The sequence below is a fragment of the Lepidochelys olivacea genome, assembly GCF_965140295.1.
Source record: "Lepidochelys olivacea isolate rLepOli2 genome assembly, chromosome: 3".
Taxonomy (NCBI): Eukaryota; Metazoa; Chordata; order Testudines; family Cheloniidae; genus Lepidochelys; species Lepidochelys olivacea.
In genome coordinates, this window is record NC_140413.1 from 162,629,459 (window position 1) to 162,649,106 (window position 19,648).

A 19,648-nucleotide genomic window follows, 5' to 3' on the forward strand; every position below is an offset into this window, starting at 1 on the left:
TACAGACTTCGGGTATAGCATGGTGGATACTCTTAATTCAAGTTGGTATATGAATTCTGGGGCCATATATCTTCCTTCAGCTGTTGATTAGGGTACCACAGCACAGTCTAATCACAACAGAGTTTGGGTCAGTGAGATCTTTATACCGTGGGAATGAGTAACTTCCATCTACATGTGTTTTTCATCATCTGCAGAAGATTCATTGAGCTGTGGAAATTGGAGCTTAGCAGCACTATCGTAACTTTCCCAAACAGGCAATAGAGATCGGACTCTGGCTCAGAATTCAGGCAGACAGGAAAGCGTGTGATGATTTACACTGTATAATTTTCTTATTGTGGCTTCCCTATCTCAATTGCTATTCTGCAGTATCCATTTTTCCTTGCTGCTTTTTCATATTTGTCATGTATTTCATCTTCATTCTGATTTCATTCTTGATACTATTGCCCCAATCCTGCACCACTGAGGTCTTTGGGAGTCTCTGAGTTGCTGTCAGTGGGCTTTGGTTCAGGTTTTATGTGCCTTTTAGTCTTCTCACATCAGTTTTACACCAACATAACTCCATTTGTTTCAGTGGAAATTTTTCCTTCGATCACCCTGATGTAAACTAGATCAGAATCAGACCCAGTGTGATCGAACAGCTAGAAATGATGAACATAGAGAACTTTCAACTTAACATTTCACATTTTTTTTCAAAACGGAACATACTCCACATGTAACAGGAAAGTATGATTGTCAATTTTGAAACACAAATTCAGTGCAAATTAAAGAGATTGAGAGGCAGACTTTACCATTAATTGCTAAGAGTGTTATTTTTTTCTCTGCCTTAATAGTCAAATGATTGAAAAGCCAGTGAAGTGGTTGTAGTGCTTCAGAGATTTATGAAGGATTGCTCTGAGAATTTCCTTACCTATATTTAGCATTCTTTGTATGTGATAACTGGGTGAATAGTAAGTAAAAAGTCAAATGAAGATTACCCTCTTTTAAAGATGCACCCTGTGAAAAATCAGTTGAAACTTGAATTGGATCCCAAGAGGGTAGCTCTATCTTGCAATAACACAGATTTTCTCCTAACTGAGGGTAGCCTGTTTAACATCCTATTCCAAGAGTCAATCCTTTATCTGGGACAGATGGTGTTGTCTTCTTTTAACCTTGTATCTCATCAACCTCCAGTCTTGAAAGTCACCAGCTTGCATAATTAATTCATCATTTAATGCTTTGAAATACTAATTATAAAATTACTGCACTAGTAGTGAAATAAATAACACTGGCAAAGATGGAAAGTTAGAAAGGGTTATTGTCATGCCACAAGATTTTTGAATAGTGTTCACCATGGGTAAATGTTTCTAAGCTCTGTAGAAAAGTACATATACATGCTATTCAGATGAACAAAAGTAACAGGCTTCTTAGGTGTGTTAATCATTCTGCAACTATTTTTTATTTCATAAGCAAGACTCTATAGAATGTTCAAACATCTTGAAAATGACCATTGCACGTTCAGTCTGATTTTTCAGATGGCAGATAAATAAATCACCCAGATGAGACACACTGTGGGAAAACTTCAGCCTGCAAGGAATGTTTTTGCCAAAAGCTCTGCCCATTGAAAGTATTCAGCATAGAAATTGCTTCTCAGCTCTTATTTTGTACTATAGCCTGTATCCAATCACAGTTCTTTTAAGATATTCATTCAATATATTATATCTAGCTGTGTAGAAATTTTTTTTTTCTATTGTATAAGGAAAATAAGTTACTTTAACAAATAGACTGCTCATGTGTCAGACTTATGCTGAAAATTTGTTCTATAATAGGTTGGAAAAGCTCCGAAGGACAGATTATGCAGAAGGGCAAGTAATACTTTATTTGTCTAAAGATGACAATATTTGATTATTTTGTTTCAGTGGTCATTGCATCTGTTTTTCGTGTTCTTAATGTGACCACGCATAAGGAGATCTGGGTGGGAAAGATTAAAATAAAAAATATTGATGAATTTTAGCCAGTCTTAAATTTCCACTTTGACAAATTGAAGTTGAAAGGTGTAGACAAATCTAGTAAAAATGTTACGGAAAGTGAATTTGAGACCGAAGCTTGCCTCACGTTCTGTCCACATAAAATTTTATCAACTCCTGGAAGAGTTAATTGAAACTATGTTCAGGCGACAGCGGGTTTGTTGTTTCTGATAAAATTCTTTGAGGAATATAGTTACTTAATAGAACAGTGTAGTAAGTGGGTAGAATAAGCAACTTTTTTATAGTCAAAACTTTTCCAGATGTTGCAAAGCTTTATTGAAATTCTCAAATTCTACTTTTGTCTGTTATATCCAAATCTTTTGTTACAACTATTTGGCCTTAAACATAATGAGATAAAGGAACTGAAGTTAGTGCTAGTGCCTTTTGTGTATTCTCTAGCAAAGCCTGCCCTCTCAGAAACGTAAACAGCGCTGCTAAAGAGCCTCCTTTTCGTCAGTTGCAACTAAAATGTTTACTTGGATGCATTTTAAAAATCACAGTGCAGAAATTTACTCTATCTTTATTTACTAGGATGTAGGTATGGGTGATACTGCAATGACATCTTTTCTTGGCTCATGTTCAGATCTTCTTCAAACCTTAATGGAGGTAAAAATATTCTTTTGATTAGAAAATACGGAAGAACATGCGTGGTTTTAGTAGTAAGTTTTTGCCATGAAAATTGAAGGCAACATGAATAATATAGCTACAATTACTTTAATGACTTCATTTAACCAAAGTCTGTAAATTATTTTCTAGTGAACATGGAACATTTCTATTCTTTAAAATATTTTGGCAGGAGAAATTGTGGCTTGTAATATAACTCCTGTTTGTTTTTAACAGAGATTCCCATAATCTTTCTGAACAGTATCTTAAAATAATGGTTTTTAATGCTGATTGCTCTGCATTGCTGTACTAGGCTGATGTTAGTAGTGATGAAATGCAAGCTCCAGTATTGGACACAGAGGATGCCTGGCTGTCAGCTGAAGGACCAATCTCAATAGTAGAGCTAGCCCTGGAGCAGAAACACATCCACTACCCACTTGTCGACCACCAGTCGGTATTGTGCACTATATTATATGGAATCATGAGGTTTTCTCTGAAGAGTGTGAAACCTCTCTCACTATTTGACAGTAAGGTATGTCTTTTAAAGGTGTTAGGAGTACATGTTTTATAATATAATGCTGTCCTTGCTGCTGCTAGTTAACAAGCATGCATGGTTTATCAGTCATTTATAACTAGTTCTTTAAACACCGTATGTAGATTGATGTCATGTCAAAGACAATTGGTGCACTCTGTTCAGCTAAGGATTGTTACCAGAACAGCAGTCCACAAACATGGTAACATTTTCTTCTGAATAGGATGTCTTGAGAGTGGTTTAGAGGTGTCAAAATCAGCTCATTTTAGTCCATCCAGTGACTGTTGTTGCATGGTGAAAATACAGGATGCACTCTGATTAGGTCATACTTTTGTTAGTCTGAGAGCTGTCAGATCAGAGAAATTACAAAGAACAAATCTTATATTTCATTATCATAATCTGTCAGTCTCTGTATCAATTATTCCTGATGCTTTATGCCACACTGCTTTCTCGGGAAAGAACAAATAGCTAGTAGTTTTGAGAGCAAGAACACACTACATTTTAAATATAGGAACTATTTATTTTAGTAATCTGTTGTTGCTCCCAGAGTCCTAAAACTGATGTAAAGAAAATGCTATGTATTGAGCTGCTTTCCTCCCAGCTGAGGTGCAGACACTGAATGAACTTTAGAAATAAAGTGCTGATGTAGACTATTGTAAACCAATCCTACTGGAAAACAGTTGGTTCTGTGAAGAAGTTCTGTGCAGATTTCTCCTTTAAAGATGTATTGAGATATTTTTATAAACAGAAAGTACCATTTTTTTGTTTGTATTTTGCTATTGATTCTTGTCTAGACGTATTAAAACAAAACCAAACCCCTCAAATACTTTACTTTTTTAAAAGACCCCATGGTTGGATGTATTTCACACTGAATGTCATAGTTGGCATGTCAGTCTAGAATGATAATCCTCAGGGTCTGAAAGGAATGCTAGTGGCTTAAAACAAAAGGTGATTCCTTTCCTTATGTAATGATAGCTCAATTTGGTTAGATAACTATAGCAGATTGAGAACCCTCTGCTATTGAAATTAGTAGCCTAACTTTTAAGTTTGAATGCCCGGTGAAGTAGTTAAAAAAAACCTAGAAGCATTAGTAAAACATGATTGCTTAAGCAAATGTGTTTCTTTTGTTTCATAGCCTTTCAGTAATTTAAAATACTGCATTTCTCTTCGGGACTGGAAACTTAAGATGCAATAGCATTTAAATGGGGAAAAAGTATTATCCCTTCAAGTGCTTGATCAAAATGGATCTACTTTTCTCTGTCTGCCTCACTTAAAGGAATATGGGGTTTTTCTGTTCTCAATTTAGGGCAAAAATGCATTTTTCAAAGACCTGACTTCCATTCAGCTGCTGCCCAGTGGGGATATGGATCCAAATGTGTTATCCATACGCCAACAAGTAAGTTTAAATCCTTTACACAGCCACAAGAAAACTATAGATCTTTAAAGGAGTTTCAGGTAAAATTAAACTGCTGCTAACTCATTTTGGTGTTTGCTTCCAAGTTCTTAATGAAAGCTGTGAGTGCAGTGGTACAAGTACAGTGCTCAGCACAAAAGGCCGGAGGTCTCCCAGAAGAGGCACCACTTCCTTCTGAAAAAGACAAGGACTGGCCAGCTTTAGCTCTGGATTTGGCTCAGCACCTTCAGCTCAGTGAGGATGTGATTAGAAGGCATTATGTGTGTGAACTGTATAATTACGGAATGGATCATCTCGGAGAAGAGGTAATGATTAAAAAGTGCCTTGGGCAGCTTGAGTATAGCTGAAATCACGAGGCACAGCTAAATTACTCAGATCTGTAACTGATTCATATTCTCCCTATATTTTACAAACAATTTTGACTTGGATTGTGCTCCCCCAGCAACAGAGAACATACCACATTCTAACACTTGATTCTGGTGCACACAGTTATCTGCATCAAATAAATAAATAAACATGGCTGTCTCAAAGAAGGAAAAAATAGGACCAATTATTTGGGGAGAGTGGGGGGAAGAATTCACACCTTTCAATGATGGGATTCTACCACCACTGCAGAACAAAACTAAGCAGGTACAGTCGTGTCCAGTTGAGCTAAGCACTGATGTCTGGGATAAGAATTCACTTTTGTCAGTACGGTTAAGAAACAATGTGGGGATTCAAAGTGCTCTCCTTCCATTTTGAGCAGCTCCTTAACCCAAACTCTAGCATTTAACTTCAGTGTCAAACTTACTTAGACAAGTTGTCATAGAAGAATAGTTTGAAAATTCATTACTGTGCAGGTACATGAAATCTTTGTGCTGTGTTCAGAATAGAGATGTTTGCTGGTTTTGGTTCCGATATTTTGAGAGGTATTGGAACTTCTATTTAATGCTTCTTAAATAGTTGGTGCAGCATGTTAAAACAAAAATGCAGCCTTTGAACTACCTATGTCTGGAATTCTCAAACTGCATAGTGCTTAGTTTCTGCCTTCATTAGAGGGAAGTAACAAATCTGCAAAGAGGTGATATTGAAAAAGTAAATTATTTTAGAGAGCTTGAAAAATAAGCAAAATTCAAGTGTCTGTAGTAATATGCCTGTGTGCAAATCACTATAGTTCTCATCGGATGACTTTAGGGTAATGTGCAGGCTTGAGACAGAAAAAAGGCTTTCAGTTTTCTTAGTCTGTCATCTTAGCAGGAGACAGTTTTTCAGACAGAGGGGATGTGAACTTGCGTTTCAGGAATCTTAAGGTATAAGCTTGAGCCTTGACACTCACTGCCATGCGGTCATAAGAATTCCATTCTTCGTGCAGGACTTGGCCAAAACTGGATTTGTTCCACAGTTTTCAGTAAGTCACTAACAAGAACCCATGCCATTGGCTGATAAATCAGTTTCACATTTCTTGATTTGTTGGGTCATTTGTCCTTGTATTAATTGAAGGTTAGGGCTGAAGCAAGATAGATTTCCACATGGGTAATCTGTAGTCTTGCACATTTTTACTATGAGTTTTGTTGGTATGTTCCTGTTCTCAGGCCATTCTTCAAGTGCATGACAAAGAAGTGCTTGCATCACAGCTACTTGTGCTCACAGGCCAGAGACTGGCCTACGCTTTACTACACACACAGACAAAAGAAGGCATGGAGCTGCTGGCCAGACTTCCCCCAACACTATGTACCTGGCTTAAAGCTATGGTAAGTTCAGCCTCAATGAGAAAATAAATGTATAGAAAGCTTCCTCTTGACCAAAGACACTTATTACTTTAAAATTTAACATTTTTAGTAATGCTCTAGTGTAAAGGATGAGTCCAAGCCTACCTGACTTCAGTTCTGGTTAATAGGAACAAGACAGTCCAGCATGATCAACTTACTCCATTATACATTTTCTAAAAAGCCACACAATTTCAGTATTACAAGTTGCGTGTACTCAGTCAATTCAGAGGATAGAGCTAATACCTTGGTTGGCTTAAAATATTGCAGAAATGCCTCTCTTCACTGCTAGACTTCATTGGGAATAGTTTTACCAGCACTTAAAGGGGAGGAAATTGTTCTGGTGCATGTAAACAATTGCGTATTTGCTGCTCTTGAGGACAAGATGTGTAGGAGCCAAGAATGTTTGTTTCCAAAAGATTAAATAATTTAATCTTCACTTTAATGGCTGTGCCCCTGCCTCCCCTGGGAAACTCTTATATTTTAAACAATGGGACTGCTTTACTTTGTAATTAGTGGCAATATGCTCAACAGCTTGTAGCTGATCTTTCCTTAGCCCAGGGGAAAGACTAACTTGTGCTAAATCTGTGAAACAATTCAAGAAGTTGTAGAATGAAGCTTCTTTCAGAGGAAACAAATTTAGTTTTTTGCTGTGCACTATAGTGAGTGTCATGGTTCTCTTGAGTGATGCCAGAATTGATCCAAGAAGCATTCATAAAAAGTGTAGCATTATGTTGTATGTAAGACTCATGTCCTCCTGAATAGTCTATGTATGAGTGTTTCTGTACGTTTAAAGACTATACTGAGGGTAAAGTTTATCCTCGTGGAAGTCAGGATCCTGTACAGAACTCTTCAACTTTGATTCTGCTCAAAGGAATCTGACCATAGCAAAGGAGTTCTCTGAAGTCTGCTGATTCCCTGAATATAGAGTTCAAAGGAGTGTAATGATACAAGAATAGCTTTGTTGACTTCAACCTAGTACTAGGCTTACTTAACTCTGCTATGATCTAGAGTGGGGATTGGCAGCCTTTGGCATGCGGCCTGCCCGGGTAAACCCTCTGGCAGGCCAGGCAGATTTGTTTACTGGCTGTGTCCGCAGCTCCCACTGGCCATGGTCCGCCACTCCAGGCCAATGGGGGCTGCGGGAAGCAGCAGCCAGCACATCCCTTGGCCTGTGGCACGGGGAGCTGCTATCAGCTGAACCTGCAGATGCAGCAGGTAAACAAACTAGCCTGGCCTGTCAGGGGCCTTACCCTGGTGGGCCATGAGTCAAAAGTTAATGATCCCTGATCTAGAGATAAGATCAGGAACACAATTACAAGCAAACTTCATTGTAGCAAAAGGAATATCATGGTGTCTTGTAGCCTTTCCTTCCTACCACTGCTCCTAACACTTTTTAAAAATCCTTTTGCAGGACCCCCACGATCTTCAAAATCTCGAAGTGCCCATTGCAACAACAGCGAAACTAGTAAACAAAGTAATAGAGCACTTACCGGAAAACCATGGGCAATATAGCCTTGCCTTGAATCTGATAGAGGCTGTAGAAGCAATCTCTTCATGACAATTTACGTACTAGCTTTAAACACGTCTGCTGTAAGAGGAGGTAGGGCATGATTTTACACACCGAGGCTAACCTTTGTGAAGGGAAACATTCATGGGGCTTTTGTAAAATAAACTTAATTTAAAAAGCAAATACTTTCGACAATGGAGTCCATCTAAGTTCCACACTATTGTGCATCACATACTAGGAGCTAGTAATCTTTGTACATTTGTTAATAACTCAAGTGCTCCACTATTTATTTCTAACTCAAGCACTTGTGCTCCAGCTTAGATAGATGGTTACATCTAACAGCAGTTTTATTCCACTTATTTACAAATTATATTCTTACCCTAACATGTGAGATTCTATATTTCATACTCTGAAAAACCATTAAATGTATTTTGCATATATGCTTGGTTATTGGACAACAGTCAGTTCCATAAATCTGTTTCATGTAAGGAAAAATTTCAGGCTATCATGTTTTTCTGAAATAAAAATGGTCTCTTTTTACTTCCATAAAAGAGAGTTACATTCTGAAGGGCCCCTAGTGGTAGTACTTCAGAGGAGCAGCTCACTTCCTCTAACAGCAGTATAACAATGAGTGGAGTAGATAAAATTAGAAAGAGGAACCCACCCATCAAAGTTCAACTATTGGGGAAGAATACTCTTAAGACCATCAAAGTAGAAACAAACATCACTTAAGGCCTCACCCAAACAAGAGTGGAGTGTAAATTTCCTACTGCAGCTGTTACGGAAATCCTGATGAAGTTAGGACTGCAGGATCAAGCTCCTGGTCTTAATACTTCGGTTCCTTAAATGAGTTATTTAGAACACACTCTCTCTGGTGAGTAGAACTACACCATGGGATAATGCACCCTCTGGGGTGTGATTTCTAAAGCGCACTAATGTGTTTAACAGAATGCTATTTTAATGTATAAGTGTGCTAGGGAACTTCTAGTGTGCACCAGCAGGGTCTACACTGACCAATTAAAGTATAAGATGTTAGCATGCTTTATTGCCCACTGTGTTGAAGATCTGTAATACAGAATAGCTGAGTTTTACAAAACCTTGTGTGTTCTTCATAGTACAGTGCCACAGGATATCTGTATTATGTAGCCAGAATCCTTAAGTTTTGGGTGGTGTTTTTCAAGCCATCAGAAGCAGACCACCATTTTTAACTTCCAGCAGCTGAGTATCCCTGTTGTACTCTGATATACGTGTTTTCTATGAACATCAGGACTGGAAGAATGATTCTCACAAATTCCTGGCTTGAGCCTGTATCAGTTATTATGGAAAAAACATGGCATTCTAAAGAATGTAGCTAAAATTCATTTACACGTATTGTTGTATGAGATTATGGTTACAATGAAAGGCATTGTGCTAGTGAAAGCAAATAATGGCCAGTACCTGCCAACTTTATAGACTGATTCAATATTATGTTTCATAACATTGACAAGTTAAATACTGGTAAGAGACACAGAGCTGTCTGAGATGTTCTAGGTTAAGACTGTAGGACAGTTTCCTCTAAGGCTACTCTAGGCCTTACTGTATGATGCCTTGTCTAGAGACAGCATTTTAACCCTCTGTAGAAATTAATGGATGTTTGAGAACCTACAATCTGTCATGAAACCTGCTTTAGCTAACCCATTTTGAGTTGTTTCTTGTTTACATTAAATCCCTTCACACTCCCAGAGCAGCATGAAGGAACTTAGTGTAATTGAGAATCAAGGCCTAACAGGTTGTGAAACACTTTACCCCAAACCTGTAATGTACTGTAAGTAATAAGATTATGTATATACTGCTATTTTGTGTCACTTGCTGTGGATTTGTGTAAATTAAATAAACTTGGGATTTGATTCTAGTTTTTTCCTTCTGTAGGCATGCAGACCTGAATTATGATGTATAGTTAAATGTTTTTCCTTACCAGTTACTCCAGCATACAGAAATGGTTTAGCTGAACTATGCAACTTCACAAAGTCAGTTTACACCACTAAAGTAATTTAGACTGCACTATCTGTAGCTACTAATATAATTTAGTGCTAGGCAATACCCTGCCATTTTAGTAGTTGATCCCTTCTTTACAATAGCCAGCAAGAGAAGTTGCATCTGGTTTGAGAAAGGACTCTACTTACCTTAGACCACGTTAAATTTTGGGACCCACTTGTAGTACTAGTCTGTGTTCAAGGAACAGGACACTGCTTTGAAGAACAGCTTTTATTAAGCGTAAAGTTGATATAAACAGGCATTTTTAAAGGTTTTTCCACTATTGTAGTTCTGCTCAGATTAAGGCATAAAATGCATTGGCCATGAACTGCTACAGCTTTCTTCAGCATATACTGAGTTTTCTTTAACTCTGCAGTTACTTTCCTAGCTCAGGGGTTCCATTTGGTTAATGAAACATTGAGTTTATCCTCTTTTATATTTATATATTTTATAGTCTAAGTGGAAATATCTACAAAATAATTGTCCAGCTCACTTCATTTTCCAGCAATGACTTCTGTGCAGCGTGGACATAGTGAGAGTGGAGAATCAGCAGTGTACTTCCTACAACGAAGGCATTTTGCTTTAGCAGCTGGTAGGACTATAACTTTATAAGATGACTCTTCATGAATATCACCACCTGTCAAAGAAAATTTTACTGTATAGAGTATAGTCAGCATTGAAAACCCAGCTAACACTGCAGCCTCCCTCTAACTGTATTTAGGGGGGTTAATTTTTTATTCCTTTTTATAAACTAAAGCTAAACTCCAAGAACCACCTTTGACAAATGTCCTAAATGCAAGTAAGAGACCAAGAAAAACTGTAGTACACAGAAAGGGGCTGATCCTGCTCAGCATCAGCTCTTGGTAATAGATTAAACTTATCTAAGAGAGAGCCATGTTTGCTGGACAGAAGCAGGCATTGATTAGTTCTGTTAGTCCCCTTTTCTTACCTTCTAAGTTAATCAGAAAGGTCCCTTTAATGATGATTTCATCTGTGGCCATTTCTATAGGTAGTTCGGACAGTAAAGTTGTCTGGGAAGCCATCATGATTTCATTTAGCTGTGATACGCTGGAAGACGCCTCAGACTGCAGTGTCTGGAAAGAACAGTTTGCTTTCTGAACTTAAATAGCTTAAACTTTTGCAATAAATACACCTTACATGCAGCATGGGGTTTGCACACATTCTTATGGGTGTCTGCAAGCTGCCTGATTCAAGTCCAGCCCTCATGCTGGCAAAGGCTAAAGTTGTGCACTTGGCTGCCGGACATTTCAACAAATGTTGCTAGCAAGAGCTTTTGTCTGAGCCACATCTCCAGTTGCTGGAGTACGTCCTACTGCCAGCAGTATGACAACTATACTCTGACCTCGCAGCTCCTGCTGTCAGGGGCATAAAACAAGGTTTCAGAATGATTGACAACACTGGAAAGATGTCTCACCCGTATAATTTCAAACTTCAGCATACACCTTCCTTAAATGCCTCAGGCCTTAGCACAAGTCAATCCCTTGCATTTTAAAGGATCAGAGTTTCAGACATGGTAGTAGTTTCTCTTAGGGACACATTCATTAGCAACTGGACTGAAACAACTACCAACTTATTTCCTGTAGGCTTGGCATTAACTTCAGTCATTTAGAGGACCAAGAAACCAAAGTGTCCAAATTCCCTTGTCTATTCCTTCTGTGTCAGTCCCACATCCAGTACTGAACTGCAACCCACTAGGGAAACCTGCATCAAACCCTAATCATTTAAGATATCAGGAAGTCTGGACCCTGTGTCTGTTTTCAAAACAGAAAATAGCCCTTTCCCATTCTGACCTTGGCTCAGGAATCACGTGGATTAGCTAAGCGGAACATCGTCAGTGTTTGCAGCATTTTTCAGAAGATGACTGCTAAGGACTAGATCCAGGGATTTAGGCACCTAAGCCCAAAACTTAGATCAAAACTCCCAGTTGGCTGCCACCTAAGCTTGTCAGTAGCATGCACAAAGCTGCTTATGTTCTGATGCTGTGGAGCCGTTTGGCACCTGAGTCCTAGAGAGATCCTCAACCTAGCTGTCCCCCGACCTAGTACCTGCAGGGCCCAATCCAGAAGGAACTCCGACGCTGCCTACCAGATCAGGCCCTGCACAAAACAGGAGGTCACCCTGTGCCAGGCAAGTGCTCTCACCACCAAGCTAGAGGGGAGCATGAGAGGGTCTCAATCTCTTCTGTTGAAGCTATTCCACTTTGTGTGAAATACCTGAATATTCACTGGGTGAGGCAAAAGGATGTTATAGCCTAGCTATTGGAGCACTCACTTGAGAGATGGGAGACTTGGGTTCATGTCACTACTCCAAGGCAGAGGGAAGATTTGAACCCAGGTATCCCATCCCATCCTCGGTGAATGCACTAACCAGGGAGGGAATGCAGGCACCGGCCTCCACTTTTTGCAAGAAAGGGTTGACCTGACACAGGTGCCTAACTCCAGGAGAGGGCTACCAACTGTGAATCCCAAGTGGTGATTGGCATCTAACTCCCTTTGAGGGCAGGGCTCAGGGCAGGGCTCCTCAGTATTTCCGAAGGCTAGCTTCGGCTTGCTGTCTTCTAAGCCACCTAACTCTCCCCATGCATTGAACAGAGCACTGGGCTCCTGATTTGGGGCTGTGGATTCCACTAGACCTCAGGACATCTCATTGTTAAGCACTGTAACCCTGACTCCAAGTCACCTACAGAGATCTAGCCCTAAGTGCTCAAGTAGATTAGCAGAAGTTATTTTTTCTAGAATGTTAACAGGTGGGGTAGGTGGGTGGGTGTTTTTTGTTTTTACCTCCATTAACTCAAAGAGCAGCCCTGGGTCAATTACAATGACGACTTCATACTCCAAAGCATTCTTGCCCGCAATGGATCCAAGGAAAGAGTCTCTCATCGCACATACAGCCTCCACCACTTCCTCTAGGCCAGGTTTCTTCCACAGGGAGCTTGTGTTAATCCAGCCAGAACGGAAAACACTCTCTGACTCTTGAAATAAAAATGTTCAATGCATTGGAGTTTGTGCTGTCTACTGCTCCCTTTCCATAAAACTGTTCTGCAGCTGATTTCTTTACTTATTTTTATTTGATCTAAACAAAGGATGACAACGACCTTTTGATTGCAAAGTTAAAAAAATACAGGTTTTTAAACACATGCAAATTTTTGTCCATAGTTACTGTTCTAGTACGAGTTCTCTGAAATGTTAGTGTCTGGTTTTTGGGATGGAGTTATACAGGCCTTACCTTTCTTGTAGGGGAGGTCCTGGAAAACCTCCTCTGCCAGATGAGGAAGGATTGGTGCAAACGATCGCACCACTCCATCCAAAGCCTTGGCTAAGGCTGTTTGACATGAACGACGTTTAGGATCATTTTCTTCTTCACAGTAAAGCCTGTGATTCACAAGAGGGGAGAGTTTGTGAAGTTGCTTTCAGTAAGGAGAGAGAGAGTTCAGCCAGATAAAAGATTTGCACTAAAATCAGTCTTATTTAGGTGTTTCAGTATAGACTTAAGGGCCTAACTTTAAGCCATCATTTGTTTTTCAAAATCTGTATGTAGATTACACTGTGTTCTGCCTTTACCACAGTTATGGGTTTCACATAATTGTTTAAAGAGGTTTCATGTGACTGCTTTGTATTTTTAACTGGCTTTAGTAAGCCAAAAGTTCTTTGTGTAGGAGGGATGATACCTGGCAGAAAGCTTCAGTGTTTTGGGTCCCCAGCAGAAAAGACCCACACCCAGCCTCTAGACTGGCGTAAAAGGTACTGAAGAAAGCAAAACTCATCCCTTAAAGGAAATTTTTTATTGGAGAAATTTGAGACGAAGAATCAGGAAATGTGAAACTCTGTCCTGAAAAACTTGGGACAGAGGTAGCAAAAGCTTCTACTGGAAGATCTATGACCTTCTAGTTCTTGCATAATAAATACCAGCTTGCACTCCAACAGCTTTCTTTACAAAGCCTGTTAAGGCTACTTCTGAACCTGTAAGTTCTCCAATTAACGAGAGTATTAGCAAAGAATGAGATGTGTATCCCCTCTAGAAAAACTAAGCAATTCAATGAAGAGCCAGTAACACAAAAGGCCTATTGGGGCTAAATCTATACTATCTGGTATCCCTTCCAGTTACGTTTGAAAGAAAACAGGAATTGCTGAAATACAGATCTTAAGAAGATGGGTTCAATACTACTGGATACTATAAATCACCCTCTAGCTGCTAACCAAAATTCATTAAAAATAAATTCTATTTTGCCACAAGCATTTGTTTTCAGGGTAGCATGGGAAGGAGATGTACTTCAGTCACTATTTATATTATCTCCTTATGAGAGTTCCACAGCCAGTCTCAAACCAGGTCCCTTAAAAACATAATAAAAAGCAAGGAGTTGCCTTAGTGAAGGCAGGAATGAATGCCTACCTGTCTTTGATTATGCTGAAGTAAAAGTTGGACAAATCTCTCGTGTGGAATGCTTGCAACAAACGAATAACTTTGCCATAATCGTATTCCTTGTACGCTTCTGTAACCTGGGGAACAGAGCGAGGAGAGAGATGACAGCAGCACATTCAATTACTATCACACTGGACAGAAATGCAGGTCATGATGAGCCTGGGAACATTCTCTTTTGAAGAAAGTAGAGGAAAGTGCGGAGTATGAGAAAGGTAAGGAGCCTGGGAGAGCATCTTTCTGGGCTCTTCTGAGGAAAAAGCCTGATAATTCATCTTTCATATGAATTAGACACTGAGTTTGCGACAACGGGAATAGAGAAATCATTCCAAAACACAGAATCAAACATCCCTCTCTAAGGGATGGCAAAGAGAAATAAGATCTGAAGAAATCCTGTTTCCATACTAGTATATCTGGTAAAAAAGATTAAGGGAAGAGAAATCCAAAAAGCAAGCTAGGTATAGCAACTACTGTTCAACCAGGTATTTCCAGTACTCCCTTCTCTGCTTAGCAGGTTTTAGGAGACAGCCTTCTGATTTCTTTCATAACTCGAGTCTGTAGAATGCATTTCTGGCTCAATTATCCTAGATGTGTTTGGTAAGCTAGGTCCTGAACTTGCTGAAATTCAGCCTGGTTCATCTAACCAGCTCTGCGAAGGTATGTCCACCCTCTCACCACTTGTACATTGCCGAAGCATCTTTGCTAATTAAAATAAAAAACATCTAACCAATTTGTCTCAAGATTTTGAACAAAAAAACTTGTATTTGATTCATATTTATAAAGTGAACATTTCATAACCTCCAAATTTCCTAGGTGACTGAAAGCCAAGTGATTCTGCGATAACTACTCCAATCTTGAACATAAACAGCATCTGGAGCGTCAAGAGGAAATGTTAGCTACACAGGTCACATACACTGAAAGTGCTCTCAATTGCACTCAAATATATTGACCAAAAAAAAGCATTAGAGGTGGCTGTATACCCGCCTCTAATTGGAACAATTTGAAGCCTCTGACGGTAGGTTCAAATAAAGCAAAGTTTAACATGAGCATTTAGGACTCATATTGCATTTAGGACTCATATTTTAAACCTTTCAAAAAGCCATAAGTTGCCCAGAAGAGAGGCAGGCCCCATTAGTGATCACCTGAAGGGTCCCATTCTGCCCTCAGATACATAGCCTTTACTCTCATTGACTTTAGTGGAAGTTGCATGCATGTGTCAGAGAGCAAATTTACCCTTTAGTTTTTCAGAATAGACTATATGGCTACATGAAGATTAAAGCTCTTCTACATACATACAATGAAAACATTTTTACGAGCTATCTCGGTGTACTGTATAATACAGATGCATGCCAAGTGCAGTCTAGAGTGAGTTTTCTTCTTGTCAAAAATTGGCATTTATAATGGAAAGCATTCAGTTTTATATACAGTATGCTTCACAGTTATTTCCTTATCACAAATTTAAGGTAGATCTTCATTTTGCTCCATTATTAGAAAAGCTCACTGTTTAAATTTTTCTCTTCAAAATAATGCAAACACACTTAGAAGCATTTTCCCCAGAGACATGATATTCCCAATTTAAATTAATCACTAACAACCCACCTCGTATAACAAAGTACACCGTAGATTAACATAATTCACCCTCACCTTCTTAGCATAATCCTGTAGTAAGTGTAGCATGTACTGGTCTATTACATACATCTCTGAACTGGGGATGGAGTCAGTTTCAGGATTGAAGTCAGCCATGTTTCCCAACATAAAGCGTAGCGTATTCCGAAGCTAGCAATAAACCATTCAGAAGTGTTAAATGAAACTGTTTCATCAGAATGAAGAATAAACAAGACACACGAGAGATTTCCATTCTGTCAATTTAAATTTAAATAAAAGCTCAACCATTTTTCTAATTGATGACTCCAAATCATTACAAAATACAGTATCTGTACCACAAGGATCAGACCAGAAGAGTTGTGAATAAACAGGTTATATACAAACAACAGTAGCTAAAGGCAGGCAAGCTAAAGAACACATTTTTATTTTCCCTAAAATATATTACTACTTGACCAGCACATCACAAAAGAGAGCAATAATAATTATGTGCTTGTGAAAAAACACCTTTCATTTTCAGCTAAAAGAAAAGCTCAAATGCACTGCGACAAATTTCAAAGTCAGTGGTCATCTTTGGTTTCACAATGGATTCTACTCTGTAAATATAAAACCAAAGGTGAAGAGGATGTGTTCTCTTAAAATCAAATGCATTATATTCACTTCTCACCTTGTTTATATCGTCTTTTGCAGCACTAAGTACAGCTGGTCCAATCAGCACCTCAGTAAAAACATTTGATTCTGCCACCCACCAGCGAAGGACATCAGCACCATACGGAGGCTCCTTAATGTAGTCCTGTTCATCGACAAAAACGCAAAGCTCTTTTCAATGCTGCTTATTTGCAATTTAAGAGACTGCAAACACATTTTAAAACCAATGCAGTAAGATTCCAGGGACATCATCATCATGTTTGTATTTGTGCCCAAAAAATCTGTCTACAAATAATTCTAAACTAAAATGTACACTCTGGAATTTAGATACCCATCCTTTGTTTTTACTATATCGGTTGATATAGCAGTACTGTAATACAAGCTCACAGCAGTTACAGCCTCCCTCTACCTCTCCTTACAAAATCTATTGGAGGCACAGAGCTAGCTTCAGCAGCAGCTAATCCAGGCCTCCTCCTTCTGGAATCATACTGAGTGGGGTGTACCACCCCATCTAACCCCCCCCAATCTTAGCACTTGGAGTGGGTAGTGAAAGAGACAAATTTTCTCTTCCCTCCCCATACCATCTGACAATCAGGGTGAACAGAGAACCAGTACACAAGTGTAGAAAGGTTTTTCTAAAAATTAATTTAACAGAGATGGGGCTCAAACTCTCCTCTTGCTTATGTGCTGAATCCCCTGCCCCTGATGGCACCACCGCAAACATCGCTAGCCATGCCCCTCCAGCAGGTCTCCCATGGAGCGAGAAAGGGTCCCAGACTTAAAGCTAGCGTCACAGCTGTACTGTGATTTTAATTATTTCCTTTCTTCAGTATAAGGAAGTGCCTATCAATCACCACACAACCTAATAAATAGCTGAAGAGCGGCTTTACTGTAGTACATTATTTAGAAAGCCACATTAATTCACTTGCTTCCCAACCAATTTGATATCTAGTTAGAAAACGATTACTTTGTGGCTCTATCCTGAGCACACCTCAAAGAACAACTCCCCACTTGCCACCCGCTGTATGGATTACTCCAATATATTTGATGTCTAGAAAAACGGCATGGTTTTAACTAATAAAACAGAAGATACAGTATAAACATGAATGCCTTTAAATCATTTTTAGCTTCAGACTCTATACCACATTCTCTTTGAAGTTGGAAGATCATTCCCCCCCTCCCCCTTGATTTTTTGACACAAAAAGAGAAAAGTGTTTATCAAATCATGTCAGGAAAGCCTACCAAGGATCTGTTATTCTATGCCAAAGTTTCACATAATTCTAAAGAGACCCCCAAAAAGGATCACCAGTAAAAGCAAGGACTAGCAAAACTCGGTTTCAGAGGATTTATTTTCAGTATAACTTCTCTGAATGTAGAATGAAACTAAAAGTTTCCAGATCAAGAAGCCCAGTCAATGGCCTCACGCTACATGCCTATTAGTATGCAAATGATGCCATGACTGTTGTACTGCAAAGACATCTCTCTGCAGTACACATCCAATTCAGCTTCTTCAAAAAATAAAATAAAATAAAAATTAGAGCAACATCTCTCAAGAGCTTAGAACTGAACTGTATCTTCAATATAATTGTTACAGCCCCTCTCCATTCCCTATCACCACAGAATAGTCATATTCAATAGAATTAATCTTAAATGTATTGCATCTTGAACACTTCAAAGTTGAGAAACAATTCAAGGTTTTAATTTCAGCTCAACGGAGTTCAGTATATCCAACTTTATTATACAGCAGCTGTCCCAATATTCTGCCATAAAGCAGTTGCACAGGGAAATGTTACACAACATGACTGCAATTCTTGGTCACGAAAAAATGTAACTAGAAATGCCATGACACAATGTGTATCGTTTCTTACTTGGCCTCCATTGATTACTACGTCAGGATCAACCACGTTGCCAATAGATTTAGACATCTTCTCTCCTTTTTCACCAAGAGTAAATCCATGAACTACTAGAGTCCTAAGGAAAACCAAACAAAACCCAAACAGGTCAATATTACTTAAAAATAAATTAAGTCTTAGGATGTGTATCTTTTTAGTGTGGCAGTCTTGCCTTTCCAGAAGTAAACTCTAACCAAAAAAATCTTCAATCCAAAATGAAATCTATTGAGTACTGAAACTTAATTCTATAGAAGAGCAGAAACACAAACTCCAACAGTCTTCCTAATTGTACAAAACCACTAAATCAGTAGTGGACAACCTGTGGCCCGTCAGGGTAATCCGCTGGTGGGCCGCCAGACAGTTTGTTTACATTTGCACCACCGCCCGCAGCTCCCAGTGGTTCCCAGCCAATGGGAGCTGCAGGAAGTGGCGGCCAGCACGTCCCTGCAGCCCGCGCCACTTCCCGCTGTTCCCATTGGCCAGGAACAGCGAACCACGGCCACTGGGAGCTGTGGGCAGCTGTGCAAATGTAAACAAACTGGCGGCCCACCAGCGGATTACCCTGACAGGCTGTGTACGGCCGTGAGCCACAGGTTGCCCACCACTGGACTAAATCTAACAGACTAAGGGTGAAATCTTGGTTTCACTGAAGTCAATGGCAGTTTTCCCAGATTATATCTATAGATACGTATTTTATATCTATCTGTATCTATCTACACACATACACAGATAAATAAAAAGGAACACATGCACATGTGCAATATATGTTTTATAACATTCATTTTTCCATATGACCAAAATAGACATTTATATTCAGTGCATACGCATTTGCTCATTTAAGTTGTTTATAAAAATCCAAGTAGTATTATGCGTACTTCCTTACTGAAAAAGTAACATTCAATAAACTGAGTATTTCCCAATGCAATCAATTCAATAACCCAAATTACTGCCTCTATTCAGTGTTCTCTTTGCAACCAGAGGAGCTAAAAACATTGTTTTAAATGAAAGCTTAAGTTATTTCACCACTTTTTACTAGGGCTGTCAATTAATCGCAGTTAACTGAAGTGATTAACTCAAAACTAACTCAATTAAAAAGTTTAATCGTGATTAATTGCAGTTTTAATCGCACTGTTAAACAACAATAGAATACCAATTTCAATTTATCATAAATATTTTTGGATTTTTTTCTATATGGTCAAATATACTGATTTCAATTACAACAGAATACAAAGTGTACAGTGCTCACTTT

At 38.9% G+C, this 19,648-nt stretch overlaps 2 protein-coding genes across 3 annotated transcripts in view; one reads left to right on the forward strand and one right to left on the reverse strand.

Annotated features, from left to right (window-relative positions):
• The window catches only part of RAB3GAP2 (RAB3 GTPase activating non-catalytic protein subunit 2), a 72,408-nt gene extending 62,715 nt beyond the window's left edge, over window positions 1-9,693 (forward strand). For both annotated transcript variants that reach the window (XM_084624660.1, XM_084624659.1), the window contains exons 29-35: window positions 1,806-1,841; window positions 2,535-2,609; window positions 2,920-3,138; window positions 4,445-4,534; window positions 4,639-4,857; window positions 6,124-6,282; window positions 7,712-9,693. In XM_084624660.1, coding sequence (XP_084480786.1) covers window positions 1,806-1,841; window positions 2,535-2,609; window positions 2,920-3,138; window positions 4,445-4,534; window positions 4,639-4,857; window positions 6,124-6,282; window positions 7,712-7,858 — 945 coding nt within the window. In that variant the 3' untranslated portion in view covers window positions 7,859-9,693. The remainder of the gene's footprint in view (window positions 1-1,805; window positions 1,842-2,534; window positions 2,610-2,919; window positions 3,139-4,444; window positions 4,535-4,638; window positions 4,858-6,123; window positions 6,283-7,711) is intronic.
• A 343-nt stretch (window positions 9,694-10,036) lies between these two features.
• The window catches only part of IARS2 (isoleucyl-tRNA synthetase 2, mitochondrial), a 51,500-nt gene continuing 41,888 nt past the window's right edge, over window positions 10,037-19,648 (reverse strand). Inside the window, exons 16-23 of the mRNA XM_084623523.1 lie at window positions 18,376-18,478; window positions 16,527-16,652; window positions 15,902-16,033; window positions 14,231-14,337; window positions 13,067-13,212; window positions 12,622-12,812; window positions 10,770-10,914; window positions 10,037-10,457 (exon numbers count right to left, since the gene is read on the reverse strand). Of these exons, the coding sequence (XP_084479649.1) occupies window positions 10,315-10,457; window positions 10,770-10,914; window positions 12,622-12,812; window positions 13,067-13,212; window positions 14,231-14,337; window positions 15,902-16,033; window positions 16,527-16,652; window positions 18,376-18,478 (1,093 nt within the window). The 3' untranslated portion in view covers window positions 10,037-10,314. The remainder of the gene's footprint in view (window positions 10,458-10,769; window positions 10,915-12,621; window positions 12,813-13,066; window positions 13,213-14,230; window positions 14,338-15,901; window positions 16,034-16,526; window positions 16,653-18,375; window positions 18,479-19,648) is intronic.